This window comes from Myxocyprinus asiaticus, chromosome 17 (assembly GCF_019703515.2).
Source record: "Myxocyprinus asiaticus isolate MX2 ecotype Aquarium Trade chromosome 17, UBuf_Myxa_2, whole genome shotgun sequence".
In the NCBI taxonomy this organism is placed as follows: Eukaryota; Metazoa; Chordata; class Actinopteri; order Cypriniformes; family Catostomidae; genus Myxocyprinus; species Myxocyprinus asiaticus.
This window is the reverse complement of record NC_059360.1, coordinates 12,830,278-12,853,350: the sequence shown is the minus strand read 5'-3', so window position 1 is coordinate 12,853,350 and position 23,073 is coordinate 12,830,278. Positions and strand designations below refer to the sequence as shown.

Sequence of the window (23,073 nt, the reverse complement as noted above, 5' to 3'; positions counted from 1 at the left end):
AGACCGAGCCGGGGTCGTGGTACGTAGCCACCCCTATCGATTACCCGAACACAAGAAGAAGATCGTTCGGGAAGAATTGGATGCAATGCTCGATATGGGGGTAATAGAAGAATCCCACAGCGATTGGTCCAGCCCAGTTGTTCTAGTGCCTAAGAGCGACGGGTCTGTACGATTCTGTGTGGATTATAGGAAAGTCAACACGGTGTCTAAATTTGATGCGTATCCAATGCCTTGCGTTGATGAGTTGCTCGATCGGTTGGGCACTGCTCGATTTTATTCGACATTGGATTTGACAAAGGGTTATTGGCAGATCCCCTTGACACCAATTTCCCATGAAAAATCCGCCTTCTCCACACCATTTGGATTACACCAATTTGTGACACTTCCGTTCGGTTTGTTTGGAGCCCCGGCTACGTTTCAGCGTCTCATGGACCGAATCCTCAGACCGCATTCAGCTTACGCTGCTGCCTATTTTGATGACATCATCATTTATAGCAATGATTGGCAGCGGCACATGCAACATCTGAGGGCGGTTCTGAGATCGCTGCGCCGAGCGGGACTCACAGCGAACCTGAAGAAGTGCGCGATTGGGCGGGTGGAGGTACGGTATCTGGGGTTCCACTTGGGCCACGGGCAGGTGCGTCCCCAAATTGACAAGACAGCGGTGATTGTGACCAGCCCAAGACCCAAGACCAAAAAGGGGGTGAGACAGTTCCTGGGGCTGGCTGTCTATTATAGAAGGTTTGTGCCTAATTATTAGGACGTCACCAGCCCGCTGACTGATCTCACTAAATAGGGAGCTCCAGACCCGGTCCAGTGGACAGAGCAGTGTCAGCGGGCGTTCACGCAAGTTAAAGCTGCACTTTGCGGGGGGCCGCTTTTACATTCACCTGACTTCTCTCTCCCTTTTGTTTTACAGACAGATGCTTCAGACAGGTGGCTGGGGGCCGTACTCTCACAGGTGGTGGGGGGGAGGAGCGCCCGGTGCTGTACATTAGCCTTAAGCTCTCCTTGAGGGAAACTAAGTACAGCACCGTAGAAAAGGAGTATCTCGCCATCAAGTGGGCGGTCCTCACTCTCCGATACTACCTGTTGGGGCGGGCCTTCACCCTCTGTTCCGATCACGCCCCACTCCAGTGGCTCCACCGCATGAAAGATACCAATGCCCGGATCACCAGTTGGTATCTGGCTCTTCAGCTGTTTAAGTTCAAGGTGGTCCACAGACCGGGGGCGCAGATGGCTGTCGCTGACTTCCTTTCCAGGAATGGGGGGGAGTGGTAGGCAGGCCGGACGCCGCCCCGGCCTGAGTCGGGCGGTGGGGATAAGTGGTAGCGGGGGCGTGGTCAAGCATCTCTCCAGAGAGAGAGAAAGTGGTAAGGGCGCTTACACCTGAGCTAAATTATGTCTAACACCTGTCTCCAATTTCAGTGAGCATGGGGAGAGCGGCATAAAAGGAGCCACACCGTCAGTAGAGAGAGAGAGAGAGACCGGCATAAGAAATGCAATTCTAGCACGAAAGTCATTGTGAAGTTGTGTGTAGCTAAAGTCAATAAGTGTTCCTGCAAAGCTGTAAAAAACTTTAAAACTGGATAAATGAAAGCACCCACCTGAACTGGGAAACCTCGCTTCTCGCCTCCTCCTTTATCCCAAAACCCTTACACTGCAGTATACAGAACAGACTTGTGCAGCGCATGCAAGCCATTCATGCATCACAAGCCGGCAGCGCTTCACGTTCGGTTAATCGCGTGAGTAAACACGCCAGCTTTGCTTCGGTCAGGCTGCACGGATGACAGCCTACATTCAGTGTTTCATTTGTTTCTTTTTGCTTTCAGAACAACACGTGATGTAATAAAGAAAACACCACCTTTAATCCTTGAGATTTCCAACCCAGCATACAGGTACACCCTCCTTAAACCATAGTCACACTCAAAATTACATTAAACAATTAAAAGAGAAAACATAAACCCACATCATGAGGTTCAACAATCTGGGTCTATTCAAAATATAAATAAAAAAAAAGTGCCTCCCACGACCTTGTCAGCTCTTCATGCACTTCCGGAAAGAAAGGAACGGGGGCAGGGCGTGGCTTTGAGCGGAGCTGCGAGCCCAGGAACCAATCATCGAGCCGCGAGGGTTCAGGGAAGAGCGAAGGGTTCCACTCTTGCCGACGCTCACGGCTGCCCGGGAAAGCATGTCGTCATCTCCGTGTCAGCCTGTGACTGGGAAATCATCCCCGAAGGGAGGAGCCCAGCTGAGGCTTCCGCGTCCGACTGGACGAGCCTGCTCTCCGATGCTGCACTCGAGAGCTCATGCCTTTGCGGGCTCCGAATAAGAGGTCGAATTCGCCGTGAGACAAGCCAGGGAATGGGAGGTCCGTGGGGGGATACCCGGCGGAGGCTGTCCCATTGGGGTCCCCAAATCACCCCCAGTGCTAGCTGCGCTGGCCTCATACCCATGGGTAAAAGGACCGAGGCGGGGAGCCTCTGGGGTGGCTTGCTTTCTTACGAAGGCGGGCCGCGACCACATCGTTGCCATGGACATGTCCTCGCAATGTGAACATGACCATCCACGAACGCTGTCTCCGCGTGAGCAGTGCCCAGACATGAAAGACAGTGATCCTGACCGTCAGAAGGCGAGAGATAAAGAGCGCAACCAGGAATAACACAATCGTAAAAGCATCTTTAAAAAGATGCGTTTTTAAAAAGACGTTCCGCGTGTGCCGCTCTTTTAGGGAAATATACTCTTATAGAGAAATATACTCTTATTTCTGCCGAAGCGCCCAGGGGCATTCTCTGCATTGCACCAGTGCAGAGGGGGGAGAAGCCGCTGAAATGCACCGTCAGATCCAGCAGAGGTGAATGAACCGTTGTGGGAATTCAGCTCAGAGAGCATGACCGTTTGGCTCCGAAGAGAAAAATCTGAATGAGTGGTTGCATACCAGCTCCTTTTATACCCGTATGTCCGGGGGAGTGGCATGCAAATAACACATCGCCAATTTTCATTGGCCTTTTATCAAAGACCAGAGGTGTCTCGGGCTCCAAAGAGTGACCCCTAGTGTCACTTCATCGACACAACATCGAGTGAGTGACAGATAGGGAACTATGTTATATTTTAGCATCTTCAAAGTGGCCACCCTTTGCCTAGATTTTGCAGAAACTCTCTACTCTTGGCATTTTCTAAACTAACTTCTTCAGGTATCACCCTGGAATGCTTTTTAAACAGTATTGAAGGAGTTCCCATCTATATGCTGGGCACTTAGTGGCTGCTTTTCTTAATTATACGGTCCAAGTCATCCATTTCAAAAACTTTTTTTTTAATTTTTTTTTATAAAATTTTAGTTTTATAATGAAATAAATTAATATGTTGGCACAATTATATTTTTGTCTACAAAACTAATTTCAAACATTTAAGCATACGCCTTCAGATCAAAGGTTTTTAAGATCATGAGAAACTTTTCAGGCAAGTGACCCCAAACTTTTGAACGGTAGTGTGTGTATATATATATATATATATATATACATTTAGCAGGGAAATAAATTTACAGCGCAAATGAGTATGATTACTCCAGTATGATTAGAGTATGATTACTCCAGAGATGCTTGTGCATCAGACGGTGGAAATGTCCCACCCCTTACTGAAATGGAAAATATTATTGGTTAGCAAATATCCAATCGCATCTGAAATGAATGTTCTGATTGGTGAATCAGCTTAATCGGACTGTCTGTCTTGCCTGTGCCCTCAGTTGCACTCCCGCAGCTCCGTGCACGTTTAGAGAGAATCTCTGTACTCTTTTTAAAATAAAATAAAAAAAAAACAGTTCATTATACGGTGCTGCGGCATAGGGTTAGTAGACTGAAAATGTTCCGGGTCAAAAGCCTACTCGTTGTTCTGGCAGCCATACGTGTCATCATTTATTTCAGGTGGGCATACGCAAAATTCTAAGATAGATAGGTGGGTATACGGCGTATGCCTTCGTATGCCCTAGACTACACTACTGGCAATATTATATATAATAATTTCAATACATCATATTTATTGATGTAATACATGGACTATATTTAAAAAAAGCTAAAATGTCAACAAAGTTTTGAAAATCTAATGATAAAATAAAATCTGTAAAATGTATATACCTGTAATTTAACAAGTTAGAAGGTCCCCTTTATAATGAATAACAGCATTAGCTGAAAGAGAATTCCTTTCATACTGTTTGTAAGCAAAATTGACATTATAGCTGAAATATACCCAAATTAATTTAAATTAAAAGCGAAATAAAAATCGAATCATGATATCGTGATGTATCGCAATATATATCGAATCGTGACATGTGTATCACAATACGTATCGTATCATGAGGTGGCTGGTGATACCCAGCCCTAGTTACTACCCATTTCTGTACAGATTTGGTAATGATTTAATTATATGGGGTGTCAACTTCACAGAGGTGCTTTACAACAGGATCTGGCATATTCTTCATCGGCTCGGTACCTCAAGCGGTGAAGTAGGTTGAGGCAAATGGCAGTTGCTGCGCGTTTCTGGGCACGGGTCGGGAGGCTGGTTCTGTTGACAGCATCACGATTGCCAGCTCCCATCCTGGACACCTATCTCTGTGCACGCTCAGGTAGGGCCGCGTTCACCATTTCACAGCAACGGTGAATGAGCCACCATTAACTTCTGATATGCTTCGCATCCGTTTCTTATGCACGGGATTCGCAGATCCAATAATATCAAGTAAACTGCTCGTACCATTGTCCAGTGACAGGCCGTCTTACATCGTATTCGAGTGGCACGTGGGAGAGAGGGTGTGTCTTATAGCTGAGTCGAAAATAAAAAGGAAAAAGAAAAGGAAAAGCAAAACAAAAAAGAAAAGCCATTGGCAAATGGATGAGGAAAAGCAATTGGCAAATGAATTAAGAAAAGCAATTGCCAAATACATTTTTAAAACGCAATTTACAAGGTGCTTTTAAAGTGTATTAAAAAGTGCATTTAAAAGACTAATTAATGTACTAATTTATTGCTACATTTAATGACATTTTAAACATGAAATAAATATGATTTATTAAAGCACAATGTTATTGTTAAATATAATGACATTTTTAAACATGAATTAAATAAACACATTTAAATGTGTCTTTTTTTTTTTTTTTTCATTTATAAATTGACTTCAAATACAAATGAATAGACTGATCATTTATTCCTTCATTATTTTTTAATTGGCACTCCTGGGCTTCAGCAGGTATGGATTGACAAATGGAAAAAGAAAAGGAAAAGTCAAAGAATAAAGAAAAGCAATTGGCAAATGAATGAAGCAAAGCAACTGGCAAATGGGTGAAGAAAAGCAACTGGAAAACGGATGAAGAAAAGCAATTGCCAAATGCTTTTTAAAACGCAATTTAAAAGGTGCATTTAAAAATGACTTATTAATGTGCTGTTTAATTGCTAAATATAAGTACATTTTGAAACATGAATTAAATAAACACATTTAAATGTGTCTATTTATTTGTCCATTTATAAATTGGTTTATTTATTCACATTTTTATTTTCAAATGATTTATTCCTTAATTCTTTTTTAAAAGGCACTCCAGGGCTTCCATAAGAAACTGCTGTGATATGCACAATGTTACAAACAAAAATCTTTTTGCAAAAATGTAGCTACAGTAATGTGATTCTATGAGATCAGATTGCATTTTTTGTAGCTTGCCAGCCTATGTTTACATTCACTTTCATCATGGAAAAAAGCAGCCGGGACATTCTCTAGTATTCTCCTTCTGCATTTCACAGAAGAAAGAAATCGTACAGGTCTGGGACAATTTAGGTGAATTATTCTTTTAAAGGATCAGAAGAAATTCTGGTGTAAGATGCCAAGAAACTTGACCTATAGTCACTCCCAGTAATGGATTATTACTATAGTGGTAACAGACGTGGGAAAAATTTAAACAGGAACCTACATTATATTGTATGTACATTTTAATTATTGTCATTGCAGTGATTTGGAACTCTTTCCTTCTGCCAAAAACCACTCAGGGCCGCTAGGCTAAAGGCTACAGATTTGATTAGTGATGCAGTGACCAGATGCTGCAGTACAGTAGCCAAATCTTTACAGCTGCTTTCAATAAAATGAAGTCAGAAAGGGTGAGAGAGTTAGGGGCAAAAGAGACATCACCATATGCATTGTGCAAACTGGTGATTACTTGACCATGCTGTGTGGATTGGTTAAAGACCTGCATTTTGTTTTTAATCATGGCCTTATGTATGTTCCACTCATGATGCATTGAAAAATATCTGGACCTTACGTGCTTCTGCCTTTCAAAAGGCAAAGTGCTCAGTTGTTAGACTGTTAAATCACAAGACAAAGTGAGCTGTGCATTGCTTGGTTGGGATTGCTGTAATCAGCCCCATGGTTAGCCTAATGTGTGCATTTAAGTTTGAGCATGTGTGTTCAAGTGTGTGTGTGTGTTTGCGTGTAGGAACAGTCAATCAAATAGAGTATTTATGTGTGAAATTCAGAGCAGGTGGCAGCGCAACAGGACGACGAGGTGACAGGACCATGTTGTGTAGGCTATATGTGCATGTGTTTGTGTTGTGGTGGTTAGACGACAGTTCAACACTATATAAAGTACATCTCTCCAACACCTGTGGATTGCTGACATATCTTTCATTCTTCATATAGCTCTGTGTCATGCTGTGTTTACAGTGATGGATAAATAAAACTGGAGAGATTGATTTATAAATGAAAACTAGAAAGATTGTTTAGCTGGCTCCAGTTCCTGTATGTGTCTTAATAGCAGCTCAGCACTGGATGAAATTTCACCTCACATGTAGTAATACTCTATAGACAAAATGTTTATGATTTATTGAGGCATAGTAGTTAAAAATGGAGCTAAACAAGTTCTGGCAGCTACACTATAGCCTAAACTGCTTTTTGATCACCCTTTTAGCCCTCTGTTTGTCCTTGACATACACCATATTTGAAAGTTCCCAAATGCACTTCATGATAATATTGATGCAAATATGGAATACAACACAAGTGTTCTTTATTAACAAACAGAAATGCTGAGGGATGCTTTAATCATATGAAAATTATATTAAATATCTAATCTGGTCAAAGTATTTGCTGTGGTCATTTTTGGCTTGGTATGTGGTGCAGTCACGCTGGTTTGCAATGTGCCACTATATTTTGTCCAATCACTGGTGAGAATTTAGACCTGACAGCTAAACAATGGGCCTTTGGAAGAAGAAGAAGTCGTCCCCCACCCACCCCCCCCCCCCCCAAAAAAATAAATAAAATAATAATAATAATATATATATATATATATATATATATATATATATATATATATATATATATATATATATATAATATTTTGGCACATTGCAAACCAGTGTGACTGCACCACATACCAAGATGAAAATGACCAGAGCAAATATTTGAGTTTTTCATGGGAAAGCACCACTCAGAGTTGGAAATTAATAATAATAATAATATATACTGTATATTAGGCATATAATGATACACAAATTTCATGATACGATACGATACAAATGTTCCACTCAAACTTATTCAAGGATTCAACATAAATGTCTTTTAAATCATAAACGACACAACAGTGTCTGACAATGGCAACAAAAAAAGGCCTCTATAATAAAGTAACTTAAACAAGAGTGCTGCATTTATTCTGTTTGATTGTAAACTATATGAAATCACAATTTTCTTGGGAATTGTTTTTTTTTTTTTTTTTTTTTGGTCTACACTCAAGTCATTTGCATATCACTTTTCACAATACACATAGTTTCAAATCAGCTTTATAGAAAATCATGCCTTGTTGTCTGAAAGCCCTCTGTGAACAAGCTGAAGTGACTGTAGCAAGGGGAAAAAAAATCTTTACATGTTATTTAGTGGTAGAAAAAACTTGAGAGGATCCTGACCTTTTCTTTTACATTATATTTACATAATCCAATATTATTTAGCAGTTTGAGCAAAAACCGGTAGGCACACGTAATTTTTTTGGCCTCTTTCCCCCGTTTCACGTTGCATGAAAACTTTACCGTCGTTATTACTGGCTTTTAACATGTGCACAAGTGCTGTGCTCATACCCGTTTACATTTCGACGTCAAAACCAGAGCATAATAAGTCTCATGTAATCACGGGTTTCTTACGTTTTCAGATTTTTTAAAAAGCTTGTTTTTGTTACTTACGAGCATCTTGCTTAGTGTCATGCTCTTTGTCATCTGGGAGAGGCTGGCTTTTAAATGTAACTTTGCTGCTGCTGTGTTTCTGCATCGCAAATCCACCAATTTGCGTGGTGATGTCGGCGTAAATAAAATGACGTTTGATGTACTGTAGCACTGGGACATGACACCGTTGTATGGCAAATTCAACAAGCTGTAATGCTACAATCTTTTACCATCAAACTTCTCGCTTATGTACTGCAAATATGTTGCTCTGTATTTCCTGTGAGCGCTCAGCGCACCCTCACTGTGGAGGAGATTGTTTGCCAGCTCTCTGTGTTGCACTGCTTGGTTTTAATTACACTATAATGTGTTTGTTTATGTATCGTACGGTATATATATACACAGGGTTGGGAGGGTTACTTTTGAAATGTATTCCATTACAGATTACAGAATACATGCTGTAAAATGTCATTTGTAACGTATTCCGTTAGATTACTCAAGGTCAGTAACATATTCTAAATACTTTGGATTACTTCTTCAGCACTGGTAGATTTTTTCACTTGTTTTGACCATAAAACCTCTGCCAGTACAGTGACAAAATACACGTTAAAAATACATTCTCTGAAAAACCTAAATATCTTGTGCAATGCTGTTTCTAAAACAAGATCAATCAAATTGATCTTGTTTTAAGGATTTTTAGATATTTTTACAGGAAAACAATACAAAAATTATTATCAAGAATAAGATTTTTGCCCTAATATAAAAGGTCTTACTAGAAAAAAGAAATTATGATCCAACGTGAATTTTCTTGATAAAACAATATGATCGTGCCTGGTAACGTGCATGTAAAATGGCTAGAAATAGCATTTTAGCTTAGCATGAAGCTGACAATTTACACAAGGTTTATTTCTATTTCTTCTGCTCCAAACTTACTTCAAACTTACTTCTCTGTCTGCTCATATGAATGTAACACATCATAAAAAAGTGTTTCACTGCTGTTCAAATGCACTTTGGATCACATCATTTATATAAATAATTTCCATCTGAAAGGAACAAATATTAAATGAAACAAATGACAATAAAATGCAAAGTAATCTCTTCAGTAATCAAAATACTTTTTGAATGTAACTGTATTCTAATTACCAATGATTTAAATTGTAACTGTAGTGGAATACAGTTACTTATATTTTATTTTTTAAATACGCATTCCCGTTACATGTATTTCGTTATTCCCCAACCCTGTATATATATACATTATATATATATATATATAGAGAGAGAGAGAGAGAGAGAGAGAGAGAGAGAGAGAGAGAGAGAGAGAGAGCATATTAGACTTATGGACAACTTAAAAAAATAATACAAAATCTATATGTTGAGATAAATATTCCTGACATTCCTGACCTCAAGTCAGTGAATAATATAACAAAATGCAGAGACAAGGAAAATATGAAGAAAATTTTTATTCACAAGAAGAAACAATGGTATCCCAAGCTGCCATAATATACATTTATACAGAGGGTCAGAAAATTCTTTAAACATTTTTTTTTTTTTACAAAATATGATTTGAAATATGACTCAACATACATCATCAGCTTTCAAAACAAGTTTCAGTTTGGTGTCGGTTAAATCCATGTCCATAAAGTATAATGAATGCCAGCATAATAATTACAAAATTCTAATAAAATGAGAAAGTTTTGAAAAACTAAAAATACAAACCTCATGCAGCATCTTGAAAAAGGGCCTGAGAGTATGTTTATAAAGGTAAATATTTTTTTTTTGTTTGTTTGTTTTTTTCTTTCTCCTGTCAATGACAAAAAGTAACTCAAATGTTTTATGAGATCTAAAGGTTATTCACAGCCTTACTTCACTAGACAAGAAACATGAAAGCCATTCTGGCAGCTACATGTGAAAACATTGAATCACTTTTGTCAGCAAAAGTTTGACATCAAAAAAATTGCAGATGTTCTTTTACAGCAGTTGAGATTAACTCACGGAGCACTATAAGGTATTGATCGTACAATTCTGAAACTAGTGAAGGCTAGCTCTCAAGACAATCATTTGTGCTAAAAGCTTAGCACTTTGAGGTTGTTTGTTCAAGACCGTGATTGCATGTATGCATAGGACTAAGGCTTGGATCTGTATCCACAGTGTATGTCATAAAAAACCTGCAGCGTGTCATCAGCTTAAGCATTGCATCATGGATTTAATAATGTTGAACATGGCTAAATGTCAGGTAAGATTATTTTTTGTCGACATTCAAGAAGAACCTCCCCTTACTATAAAGTATCTACCCTGCTGAAAAGACCAGTATATGTCACCAGTACATGTTGTGTTTTGGATGCGGGTCTTAGCATGGGACGCTGATATGCTGGTGTCCCCAACAATCTTATTATTTATCTTAACCAGCAAGACTTCCTTGGTCACCCAGCTTCACCAGAAAGATGATGCTGGCCTAAACTGGTCTTTTCAAAAGGATATTAATAGCATTTAATATGTCATTGAAGGGGCCACGATATGTTAAATCTCATCAGATATTTTAAGGTTCATTCTAAGTCACTGAAGCTGTTGTCTGAATTGTTTTGGAGAGGACTGACTCTTTATTGTACCGCACAATGTCACCTCACCCCACTTTAATCATGCCCCCAGCTCTTTAATGCAGATCACAATGTGTCCACAGAGAGAGGCTGTGCTAGACATGACAGGTTACACTGATGAATGTTCTTTGCCAAAATGTCTATTTAAAGGAACAAGAACAACAGCTCAATCTGTATTTTAATAGATATCACCTCTCCAACAAGACACATCCATTGCAAGCATGACAATGATGTTCAGCTGATGCACAATGTCAATTTATTTATCTGCTGAGGACCAGTATTGAGTGTTTTTAATTAAAATGTTCGAATTTACATTCACATTCGAGGTGGCTAAGCACCTTATAGGCAAATCTAGTACCAACTCAATTCACCCCACAAGATTTTCTGCAACTGTTGTTTTTACTAGAAAATTCAACGTTAAAGGTGAAGTGTGTAATTTAGTGTAACAAAGTTGACTTGCAAAAACAATGACTATTTAACAGGTTTCCAGAAAACTCCCACCAACTTCCACTGGTCAAGCAAACAGATAGTCCCACCTCAATCTATTGGTTGAGCTAATGGTGCTATGTCTGACTGGGGTGCATTTCCCAAAAGCATTGTTAGCCATCTATGGTCACAGTTCCATTGTTACCAACTTAGTTCAACAATTTGTTTTTTACCAAAACTGTAGTTCCAATGAACATTTGCAAACAGCATCGCAAAGTTGTGTGGTTGGAAATACAACTCTACACCTGTAGTTAGAAGCACAGTTCCTTGTTAGTTTAATGTGAAGACATGATTTGACTTTGCAAAGGCTCCTATATCTTTATTTCATATATATCTTTCATTCTGTCAAGACTTGGAAAATGGCTTATTCCAGGATTTTGGAGAAAGTGGTGTTCTGAAACGTGAATGCAGCCATTTCAGGTATTAAAGGTTGTGAAGAGAAAGCCCTTTATCACTCATGGTACCTGTTGGAGAACAAGGCTTATGTTAACGCTTAAGTAGTTTTTTAAGAGTGTAAAATGCTCAAGTGTGTTGGGGGATCCCGAAGTCTGGGGTAGAGGGATACCCCACTATTGCAGCGCAATTATCTGTCGCATTACACAGTGCAGATGCCGCTTTCATGTCTACAGCAGCTTTCAAGGAAGTATAGGTCTCTGCGGAACAATAACAGGCATTTCCCAATCTGTGGGCATTTTCAAACCAGGATGGGAGTTTTTCAACTATCCAATGAAAGTAGGAAATCTCAATGTAGTAATCAGTAGGTGTTTCCAAACCAGGATGGGCATTTGTCAAATTTTCAATGAAAGTTGAGAATCTCAATCTAGTAGACAAATCGTATAGCGGTTGAAAAAATGCCCATCCCAGTTTGAAAATGTCCACTGATTGGAAAACGCCCATTTTTGTTCTGCAGAGACACAAGTCTCCTTTCGCGCATTAAACAGCTTTCTGGTGTATATGTAAATGAGCTATTATAATTTGATATCCGCAGAAGTTATTACGCCACCCCCTGCATAACGTCATTAATGACAGCTCCACATTGTGGTTCAAACAATGTAAGTGCGACATAATTAATACGGTTTCTGGAAACAATCGTGACTAGCTATTTAATTTCTCCAACAATGCATTGTACTGTTGTATGGGAAATGCACCCCTGGTTGGGAATCGGATGCTCAAACAAACAGAGCAAATTTTTACAGTTGCCATAGCGTTTACACTTTTTGTAATGGATCATTTACAGTTGTCTATGCATATTAAGTAATAAAAAAAAATACGTATTTTAACATTTTTTGTCTGTATTTTACACACTTCACCTTTAAAGGTGGATATGCATAAATATTCAGTCCAGCTTTGAATACTCAAGGTAACCAAATCAGATTGGGCAAATATTTTTTTTAGGAAAACTGGCTTGCATCACATAAGACTGAAAATTCTTCAGTGACATTTTAATTGTGTTCCTTAAAAAAAAAAAAAAAAGATATATTTGATTTGCAAAATGTAAAAAATTCACTCATACGCTAACAAGAAATAGAACATAAGGCTCAAAAGGTTTAATAACAATATGCTGACAGAGGTGATAGTTTAGGAGGCAAAGTGAGGAAAATCAGCTTATTGCTCTCCTTCCGCACCCAACATTATATTTTACACACTGCATGATCATATAAATACACTATACAATGCAATAAAATAAATGTCAAAAAAAAAAAAAAAAAAAAGTGGTTCTGCTTGGGTATGCTGGTCTTAAAACTAGCACCAGTAGAACAAATAATGATTGACAAACAATCTACTAAACAGTCATTTGATAAAGGCACTTTGTGGTGTGGTGGAATAACTCTTCGGTAAATGAGAATAGTTTTTTCTCTTTCCTCAGGTCAGGAAAGGTGTCAAACGCACTAAAGCTTGTTTGCTTTCCATTTGAGTAAGTCTATACAATATGTTTGTTATGAGGCACTGCATATTACCAGAGCTATTTTCTCTTTTACAGAAGATAACAAGTTCCTTCTTCATGCAGAATTCAGTGTTCTGTCCTATTATTACGATCTTCCTTTGTTTCATTTTTGTTTTCTCAGAATCGCCGGACTGGCTGCTACATTTCATTATCCTTCCGTTCAGACATCCAGGGTTCTGTCTTACTTTCTCCATCCATCCATCTCTTTCTGCAGTATATCAATATCCACATCCTGCTCTTATACCTCCACCTCTCGCGAACCTTCCTGCACATCAGATGCTACACGGATATCGAAGCAGGTGACCATCATGACGCGGGACTTGCATAGGTTGACACAGTATTCCAGTTCAGTCGTCGCCTGCTCTAACGCCTCAAGGTACTCCTGCGACTCCTGATCCATATCCTGTTCCACCTCAACTGTGAAAAACAAACCAGCATCGTTTTACATAAAAATACACTGGTATTTAGAATTTAGCATTTATTTTTTTAGCAACTTTCACATTTATCTGCAAGATAATAATTTTTTTTTTTTTTAAAACGTACATGTGATTTAACCTTTTCGCATGTACGATCAAACCAGTGAGATTACACTAGGTGATCAAACTGGTGTGATCTGCATTTGTGCTGCTGTTTACCAGGAGAGAACGACTGAAGCGAATGTCATAATGAAACAGCTGCTCAACTAGTATTTTTACTTCACAATATCATTATTGTTTATGTTACAAAGATTCAAATAATCACAAAATAAAAGTTTAAAGCTGTTACCATCTGAGCTGGCTGTTTTGATGCAGCAACGCGGCACTGTTTTCTGACATCAAACAAAGAATGTATAAACTAGTTAGCACACTTGAGCCTTTACCCAGTTCTCCCGTCACTCTCGTCACCTTGCAACAAAGTGAAAGGGCTAGTTTTTTAGAACCATCTTTGCTGTGACTCAGAATCCCTTGCAGCATTGCGATATAAACAACATGGCGCACATACAACCGCATCTTATCTATCATAATCAATCATTATAAACATCTTAAAATCACATATGTTTAATAATATTATATTAATTTCTCCAGTATGTCTGTTGGTAAGGCAATTTTTTTTTTTTTTTTTTAAATACAGCACACATTAAAATACAAAATTAGTCAGTACAGTAAGAACTCACCTGCAAAGAGGTAAAAGGCTTATCATTAAATGGATGAAATAAGTTTTGTGGTACAACTATTACTTCTAAGATACATTTAATTTGTTTTTAGGAAAACAAAATATTGATTTGACAGTTTTAATTAGTTTAACATTTTTGGTCACTACATAGGTTAATTATCATACTTCCATTTGTGCTATTTCATAGTTTTGATGACTTTTATAAAAATAAAAAAATAAAAAAAAATCAAGAGCGAGTAGATATGTCCAAACTTTTGGTAGTGTAAAAGGTATGTCTAATACTTACACTCTCCTATCCACTTGCTGGGGTCCATCATTAGTCTAGACTTGGTGTCCTCCAGCTCATCTTTCAGAGTCTTATGTTTGGCTCTGAGATTTTTTACCTGTTGTTGTCGTTTCTCAAGAACCTTCAATTTAGTGTTCAAAAACATCAGGCCCTGTGGACAGAAGATGCATATGACTTTGATTAAAAATACTGTAGCAATTCCATTCCATATACATTTGGTTGTAAGACTGAGGGGAAACCTTTTTTAGGCATACTATTGAGTGAGAGTGAATTTCACATTGGTGTAGTGAAGGACTAGAAGGAAAAGGGGTGGTGCAGTGCAGGTTTCACAAAATTACTTCAATTTGTCCTTGACTGTGGCATTTGCTGAACAAAAGAACCACAGGATACAGAACTAGAATGTTACTGTGATATTTTCCAGACATTGTAATGGAAGAATACAAGCTTCCTCCCATGGTCTTGTGTTATAGTTTGATTCACTTATACAATCAAGTCACATCTATGCTGATTAATCAACATACCTTCTCAACATCCTGAACTGACTGTTGAAACAACGAGGAAAAAATGTCAGGCGATCTCTATAATAAGAACTGGGGATATATACAACATACATCTAGACTTGCATTATCCAATCAATAGCTGCATCCAACAATTCACAAACAACACCTCTGGGAAAACACCCTTGTTTGCTACTACAGAAAGCACTTTATGCATGGCAAATCTTGAGCCAATTCCAAGTTTTTAGCAATACCAAGTGGCCATAATAACTCTAAAGACAATTTGAGGATTGTCTTCTTGAATCTATTTGAGAGTAAAGCAAAGCATCATTCTGCTGATTTAATGCACATTCCCTTAACAAATCCATGCTGGGATGCTCATACGTGAGAGCACTTAAATAACTGGTGGAAGAGGAAAACAATAGTATGCCTTCAAGCAAATATAGATAGCCGAGGCCGAAAATGGGATGGACAAAAATATTTCATAATACATTCCTGTAATGTGGCATTTCACTACTGCAGTTTCCCAGTCTTTCTTGCATAGCCATAATATAAACTCTCCTACATTAATCATTTAATTCCAGACGGCTAATTGCTTTTCATTACTCCAGTGTTTCAAATCTCATCATTTTTTTCATCAGAGATATTCAGATGCAATCATTTACTAGCAGACATAGAGAGGGTCAAGACCCTAAGCTGTACATTATCTTCACATACGTAAAAAATATACAAAAACATGCAAATAGCTGAAAAGACCATTCAATGTGATACTGAGCTAATGATATTTCTCTTCGCATACGCAAAGCTGGATCAAACTAGATCAAAGCAAATCTTGCTAGTTGCAAGAAAAAATGGTCTCTGACATTTCAGATATCCACTGTCTTATAAACAATACATAGTAGTATTTAATAAATCCAAAATGTAAGTTTGAACTTAATCCCATCTGAACAAATAGCTTAAACCAGCCTAAGCTGGTTTCCTGGTCTTATCTGGTTTCTCAGCCTGGTCAGGCTGGTCTGATTTGATGGTTTAAGGGGGTTTTGGGGCATTTGTCAACTAGTCTGGCTGGAAGACCAGCTGGCCGACTGTATAAATCAGCTGAACAACAGTTGGTCAGGCTGGGAGACCAGCTAGACCTGCTTAAACTAGACCTGAAAATCTGCCTTTTTCAGCAGGGATAGCGAACATATTTTTTACTGCCATGAGAAAACACTACTATTATATATATATATATATATATATATATATATATATATATATATATATATATATATATAAATGCAACAAACTGGATTTATATTACTGGATGCTTTCCAAGTAATTTTGTTCTCCATTTGTCGAAGATAAATACCTCCTCTGTCTTCTCTTGTTTTCGGCGCTGAAGCCGCTCCACATCATCAATCTCATACACCTTGATCTCAAAAGGCTCTTTCAGTGGTCCAGAAATAGGGGGAAGGTCAACCCACTGGCCTGTGGTCCCAGCCTTACCCATGGATGAGGTGTCTGGCAAGGGAGCCGGGATGAGACGCCGCCTCTGGAGGCCTGGTGCATTGAGAGAAAAAATTATTTGAGATAGGAATGCAAAAAATGGAATTGGGACACAGAAGCAAATTGTGATACAAAAAGAAAAAGAAAATAAATCAATATTATAAAAATGATGGATGAGAAATGAATAGAAAGCAAGCTCTGCTAATTTTATCATAATACATAAAGGACAAAACAGATCACAAGCAATATATTAAGCTGTTTAGTGTTTGTATGTATAGATGCATGAGGAGGCAGCGTTAGATAGGAATTCATATAAAAACATCCTGCCTGAATTGCATCTGATGTGCAGACGTCCAGCATGCAGTTTAAATTACATATAAATATGGAGGTATGCAATAGCTGTCTCAAGTAGGCATATACAGTATACATGTTAAACAAATCAACATGAATTTAAATAAAATTTAAATAAATAAAAATAATGGGTAAATATCCAAACAGGCCATCTTTCAATGCTGAAGTCTTACTGCATTGTGTAGGATTAAACCTGTTATGTGATATACCTTTCCAAATTAAAATATACAGAGGGACAATTCTGAGAGCATTATGATTATACTGGTTGGAAAACACTTTCAGTGTTCGAGTTGGTTATGTATAAGAGCCATATTCCCAAGTACATAAGCAAAGCATTATGACCCCATCAATGACTTAATGACTTCAAAAAACAGGAGCTATTACTTACCATTTGATCTCTTCTTGGGCGATTTGGAGATCCTTGTGCGACCAGAAGAGGACATCCCACTCTCACTCATGGAGTCATGGGCTGAAGAGGCACTGCCAGTTGCCTCACTGTCACGGATCATGCTCTCATAACCACTACTTCCTCCACTGTGGTTGAAGAGTGCAGTTCGCCCCATGGCAGGAGGTAACTCCCCACTTAGGACGCTACTATTATCACTTCCATGCCCACTACTGTAGCGCTGTGGTCTCCTGGGGGCTGTGATCTTACTATACGGTGAAGGGAGAATGGGGATAGGGGTAGGCTTGTCATCATTGACGTTGACTCCACTGTCATTGCCACTGTCTGAATCACCTGACCCCATTGGGTGTTTTCCAGAAGGATTGGCCATTGCTAATTCACTAACACGACTGTTTGCTGCCCGCATTGCTTGCTTGGTACCCATAATAGTTCCTCTTGTGGATTTACCATTGCCTCCAACCATTGTTCGAGGTAATGCAGTCTTTCCTGAAGGTGGAAGGTTGGCATTCCTTGTTACGGGAGCAGCAAGAGACTTGGTGGATGAGCTAAGGGCTTTGGAGTTGCTTGCAGATAATGTCCGAGCTTTGTTTCCATTAACGGGTACTTGTCTTGCATTAAGGCTTCCTTTGACAAGCCCACTTTTTACAGTGGTGACTGGGTTTATACAAGAAGGTGGAGAGGTAGAAATTGGGGAAGAGGTAACAACAGGTGAGCCAAATCTACTGACAGACTTACTTGATTTGATGTTGAGACTAGCTCCACTGTTCTCTCGACTAAGGGTAGGTTTTGATTCCAAAGATGACAAACTGTCACATCTATCTAGAGATATATGGCTTCCATAAAGCTGTCCTATATCACCTCTAACTCCTCTAGCCTTGAGACTGGAGGTCACTTTTATCAAACTATGGTCTGACTTTACGTTTGATGCTCTTAAACTATTTGAGTCACCCCTAGAGCAAAGATCACTCTCATCCTCTGAACCTGTAGCCCTTGGTGCTAAAGATGTTTCTGCATCATGAGCAGACTTTAAGGCACTTGAGGGGAAAAGGATTCGATTTTTTTGATCCAAACTTGATTTGCGAACTGGAGGTAGAGGTGGTGATATATTGCCAGGTTTTGACGTACTCTGCTCCTGCTTACTTGTCTTTCCACTTTTTCCTAAAGATGAGAACTTCAAACTGCCTGTTGATGAACTCATATCTTGAGAAACTGTGGCATCAATGGATGTATGAATGACTGGAACTGTCCCAAGTGTTGTTGCGCCTCGTCTCAGCTGTGGCATTTTGCTGGGGGGCTCTATCCTCCTGTTGTTGCTGGATTTTTCACATCCATCCACTACCCTTTGGGATGGGTTTGACCCCAGTATTTTGGGGGGCATTCGGGGTACACTGTTGCTGTTCGTGCCTGATTTTCTTGCAGGAATTCTGCTCAATCCATTTTTAACCAGTTTGGATGAAGAACCTGAATTAGAGTTTATTGAAGACTCCAATGAGCTATCTATTCTATGCCATGGATTATCTGGTATGCAGTCTTGCCTAGGTGTCTCACGTCTCCAACTGCTACTGGTGTTGCTTCCACTGATACTGTTACTCTGGGTTATGGATGAGGTAGGTTTTAATTTCCTGGGAAGATTAAACTGGACAACTTGAGGCTCTCGCATGGATGGCGGATCGGATAAATGAATGGTATTTGCCTTTGACAGTTTTGGTAAACTTTTGGCAGGTACTTTCATGGCCTCTGGAGAGGATGGGCACTTGCTAAGGGAGAATTTGCTTGATGTAGCACTGTCACTGTCAAACTCTGAGAAGCTACAGCCACTATCTTTCAAAGAGTTTTTGGGCTCCTTCTTTGGGCTGCTTTGGAACATGCTTAGAGATTCAAGGTAAAAACTGCTCTCTGGGCCAGTATAAGTACCTTGAGGGAGAAAAACGTCTGCTGATTGGGCACCTTCACTCTCCAGGGTACAGACACTTACTTCGCTGAGCCATGAGGTGATAGAAGACCCACGGCTCCCTAGTGAAGCAAAGGCTTTCTCCTGCTGTGGTGCCACCATTTTATTGTTTGGCTCTGAGGAACCAATACTGCATGTATAGGCATCAAACTCATCATTGATACTGCTTATTATGCTTACTGGTCGTGATCCTGAGGCAAGCGCCTGTAATGAGCAATCACTATTGAAGCTAACTATACTTGAGGGCCTCCCATTGTCCACAATACTGCCAATAGACAACTCTTCCACAAGAGTAAACACAAGCTCATCCTCACCATTCAACTCCACTGGCTGTTGGAGGGTCACAGTTGTCCTCAAGATGTCCTTGTCCATGCATCTCTCACTAAGATTAGACCTTACTTCAACTGGAGTCCTGGGGTTAAGATAATGTGCCCTGACAGGTGAATTCTCATTTGAATCACCTCTTTTTTGATGGCTCATCCCAATTGGTGGTATCCTTGTGGCAGACTTTTCTTCAGTGTCACTATTGACACTGACATAGTCTCTTTGTTGTGGTGGTGGGGGAGCAGGCTTGGGTAACTGTTTTTTATGGAAAAAGATCTTTTCCCTAACCACAGGCTCTGAGTTTTGGGATGCTGTTGATTTACTTTGCTTTCCTAGGGTGCAAAGGGCTCCACTTTCTGACATTTGCACCTTTTCGCCATCTGCACTTGTCCTAATCATACTCTCAGACATATCTTTGAAATCTTTGTCTGATGTGGTGGCACTTTGCCACTTGGAATGTTCTGATTTGGATGTGTGTTTTGGACTGCTGGGCAGTTTACTGATGACAGAAATAGACTTTGTGGTTATGCTGTCCTGTGTTGCTAATAATGGAGAACCCGAAATAGAATTAGAGCCTTCTTTCAATCTGGTTGTGCCACAGTCTATTTTAGGGCTTGCAGAATTTCCTCCAGATTCTCCAACAAAAGCTGTAGGTTCCTCACTACCATCAATGCATTCTAATCGCTCCTGAAGCTCAGCAAAGGTGTTGCATTTGAAGTGATCTTGGTCAACTGGGCCATCTTTTCCTCTTTGCTTGCGGTTAAGAGAAGGGATGATAGGAACAAAGGCTGGGGGACCCTCGTTATCACTGAGCTCTCTATCAGAGATGGCAGCGCCACCAGGGCCAACATAAATGACAGTGTCGCATGATTGCTCACTGCTTGAAGAATAGTCTGGATCACTAAGCAATGATGGTAGATCTGGGTCAAGGGCCACAGTCCTGGGATGGAAAGGCCGTATTTGTGGTGGTCGACGGATCCTTCCCTCATCACAGGAACTCTCTCCTCCAGAAGAACTGGATGCATACTTCATAAAGAGAAACACTCAGTCAAACAGCTGTGCCAGCATGTAAAAAATATGATCAGTAATCACACTAAAATGAACATAAAATTCTATAAAAATACTACAGAATTAATATATGCAATTATTATTGCATAGAGTTTTCCTGAATTCTAGTCCTTTAAAATTACCTTTGATTTCTTTTTCCTCATGCGATGGATACGGGAGGCCAACTGAATGGTGGTGAGAGACTCTGCATAATTGGCAGGAGAGTCTGATATGTGGGCAATCATGGTTGTCCTACAGTTGATATTCCCCAGGGAGTCACGCAGTAACATTGTGAGCTTGCTATCCCTAAAACATACAGTTTGATTGTCAGCATAATCATAGGGTGATTGACTATGAGCTGTTTACTCATGTACTGAGAGAGCCAAGCCATTAAATGTTCCCTAAAAGCATACAACCATCAGAAAGTTGTATACCCCTGCCATCATATTAGTCATAAAAAGATGTTTATATTGCAGTACTGCTAAATGTGAATATTGCCATAGGTTCTAGAGCAGAAAAGAGGAATAGTCCAGACTAGATGTTAGTTTCAGAGCTTTTTTTAAAACAAGACGCAAGATTTATCTATGGCCCCAGCGGAATACAGAATTACAGTGTACAAGTCGAAAAATAAACCTGTCAGCACAAGTTCACAGGTATGAGCTTGTCGCTGGAAGATTTGATTGTGTGCTCAACACCCTCTGTATTATGTCTTCTATTGAAACACAATTTACCTGAGGCAGATATCTTCCGAATAATCATACACTTGCTGCTAATGGCCATTCCTGTGATAGTGACGTTTTTGTCATACTAAAAAAATCCTTTATTCTCTATGTAAGATTCCACTTGACTTTTCCTTATAGAAAATAGCCTATTATATGACTATTGATGATGCTGCCCTAAAAAGGCAAAACACAGTAACTACATCAACACTAAAAGAGAAAAAAAAATGGTTGTTTTATTTATATTTACTTGGTTTTAATGTGAATTTTGTAGTTACAGCAATTTTTTTCTGAATCTCAGAGTAGTTGAGCCAAAACCATCTTTCACAGAACAGATCATAGTCTAACAGACCTGATTTCAGTTATAGCTCAGAATCTTAACAAAATGTGTAGTTACTGTGTTTTGCTTTCACATGGCACAATTATAACCTATATTTATACAGAAGTTACTTATACAAGATGCTTTGCAGAAGTCCCAGTCATATGAATTCCATGCATTTCATAACAAAATGTTTCTTACTTATATGGAACGTGCTTGGCTCCATTGGCCAGAGCCAGTATGACATTCCCCAACGCAGTGAGAGATAGACACAGACCTCCTCCTCCGTCTCTGCTTTTACTCAGCACCTTCTCACAGCTTCCCAGGTCAATCAGATGCAATCGACTCCTACCACCAGACACTGAAGAGCAAAATAAAGAAAAAGAGAAGTGATTCCTGAGGTCCAAACACTCCGACATGTTCAGCACAATCAATGTTTTCACCACAACCATTACATACCATTGTACCACCAACCATAATGTAAATGCACCTTTCAAGTTAATTTATATTAATTCAGTTTTCATCTAAAAACTTTCCAAATTGAGAGCTTAATAAACATAATAGCAAAAGCGTTAATATAATAAACTTTGATAGCCGTGGAAACATGGAAAATTACAGCAGTTAAAAAAAAACCTTAATAACTACTGTGTTAATATAATGTTTAAGATAGCAATAGTGGTAAGAAAAAAATTAAAGCAGTTAATTCATTCTCAAACCTCCTCGTGTTATTCCAAAATTTCACAGTTGCGAGCAAAGTAAACTTGTGTGAATAAAGTAAATTATTTTAAATAAGATATATTTTCAGCTTAATCATTCTTGATACAGAAGCACTGACAACCCTGATTACTGATATCACTGACAGTTTGAGATGTTGCCAGTGCGGTTATAGCACGTTGCTGACACTCTCAAACTAAGGTAGTGTAGGGTAGAGTGAGGAACAGGAAACACACAGACATATTAATAAACAGCCCCAGAGAACACCTGCAGCTAACAAGATTGTTTGTGATTTATTCATGTGTAAGTCACGCAGCCCGCTATGATTCAAACTTGGAACAGTCTGGCCTAGTTAAACATCTATAATGAAAGTATCCTCAATATGACACATAAATACACATGTGAGTCTTGGACTAAGTCACTGTGATGTGCTGTCTAGTCACTCTTTCTCTATGGATATAGCAGATTGTTGACAAAAACTCATGAAAAAAACATTATATAGTAAGCATTACAGGTACAAAAGGTAATGTGTGTCAGTCTGAGAATCTGAAGATGACAAACTGTTCAGATGATTTTACCCTCAGTGTCACATATTCCCTGATTTTGTGTTGACTTTTATGTTGAA

The 23,073-nt window shown here is 39.2% G+C and overlaps 1 protein-coding gene across 1 annotated transcript in view; it reads right to left on the bottom strand.

Moving 5' to 3' along the window:
- Window positions 1-9,626: 9,626 nt before the first annotated feature.
- Window positions 9,627-23,073, bottom strand: part of kif26ab (kinesin family member 26Ab) — a 178,304-nt gene continuing 164,857 nt past the window's right edge. The window contains exons 10-15 of the mRNA XM_051722876.1: window positions 21,936-22,095; window positions 20,840-21,002; window positions 17,357-20,675; window positions 16,481-16,671; window positions 14,633-14,783; window positions 9,627-13,611 (exon numbers count right to left, since the gene is read on the bottom strand). Coding sequence (XP_051578836.1) covers window positions 13,433-13,611; window positions 14,633-14,783; window positions 16,481-16,671; window positions 17,357-20,675; window positions 20,840-21,002; window positions 21,936-22,095 — 4,163 coding nt within the window. The 3' untranslated portion in view covers window positions 9,627-13,432. The remainder of the gene's footprint in view (window positions 13,612-14,632; window positions 14,784-16,480; window positions 16,672-17,356; window positions 20,676-20,839; window positions 21,003-21,935; window positions 22,096-23,073) is intronic.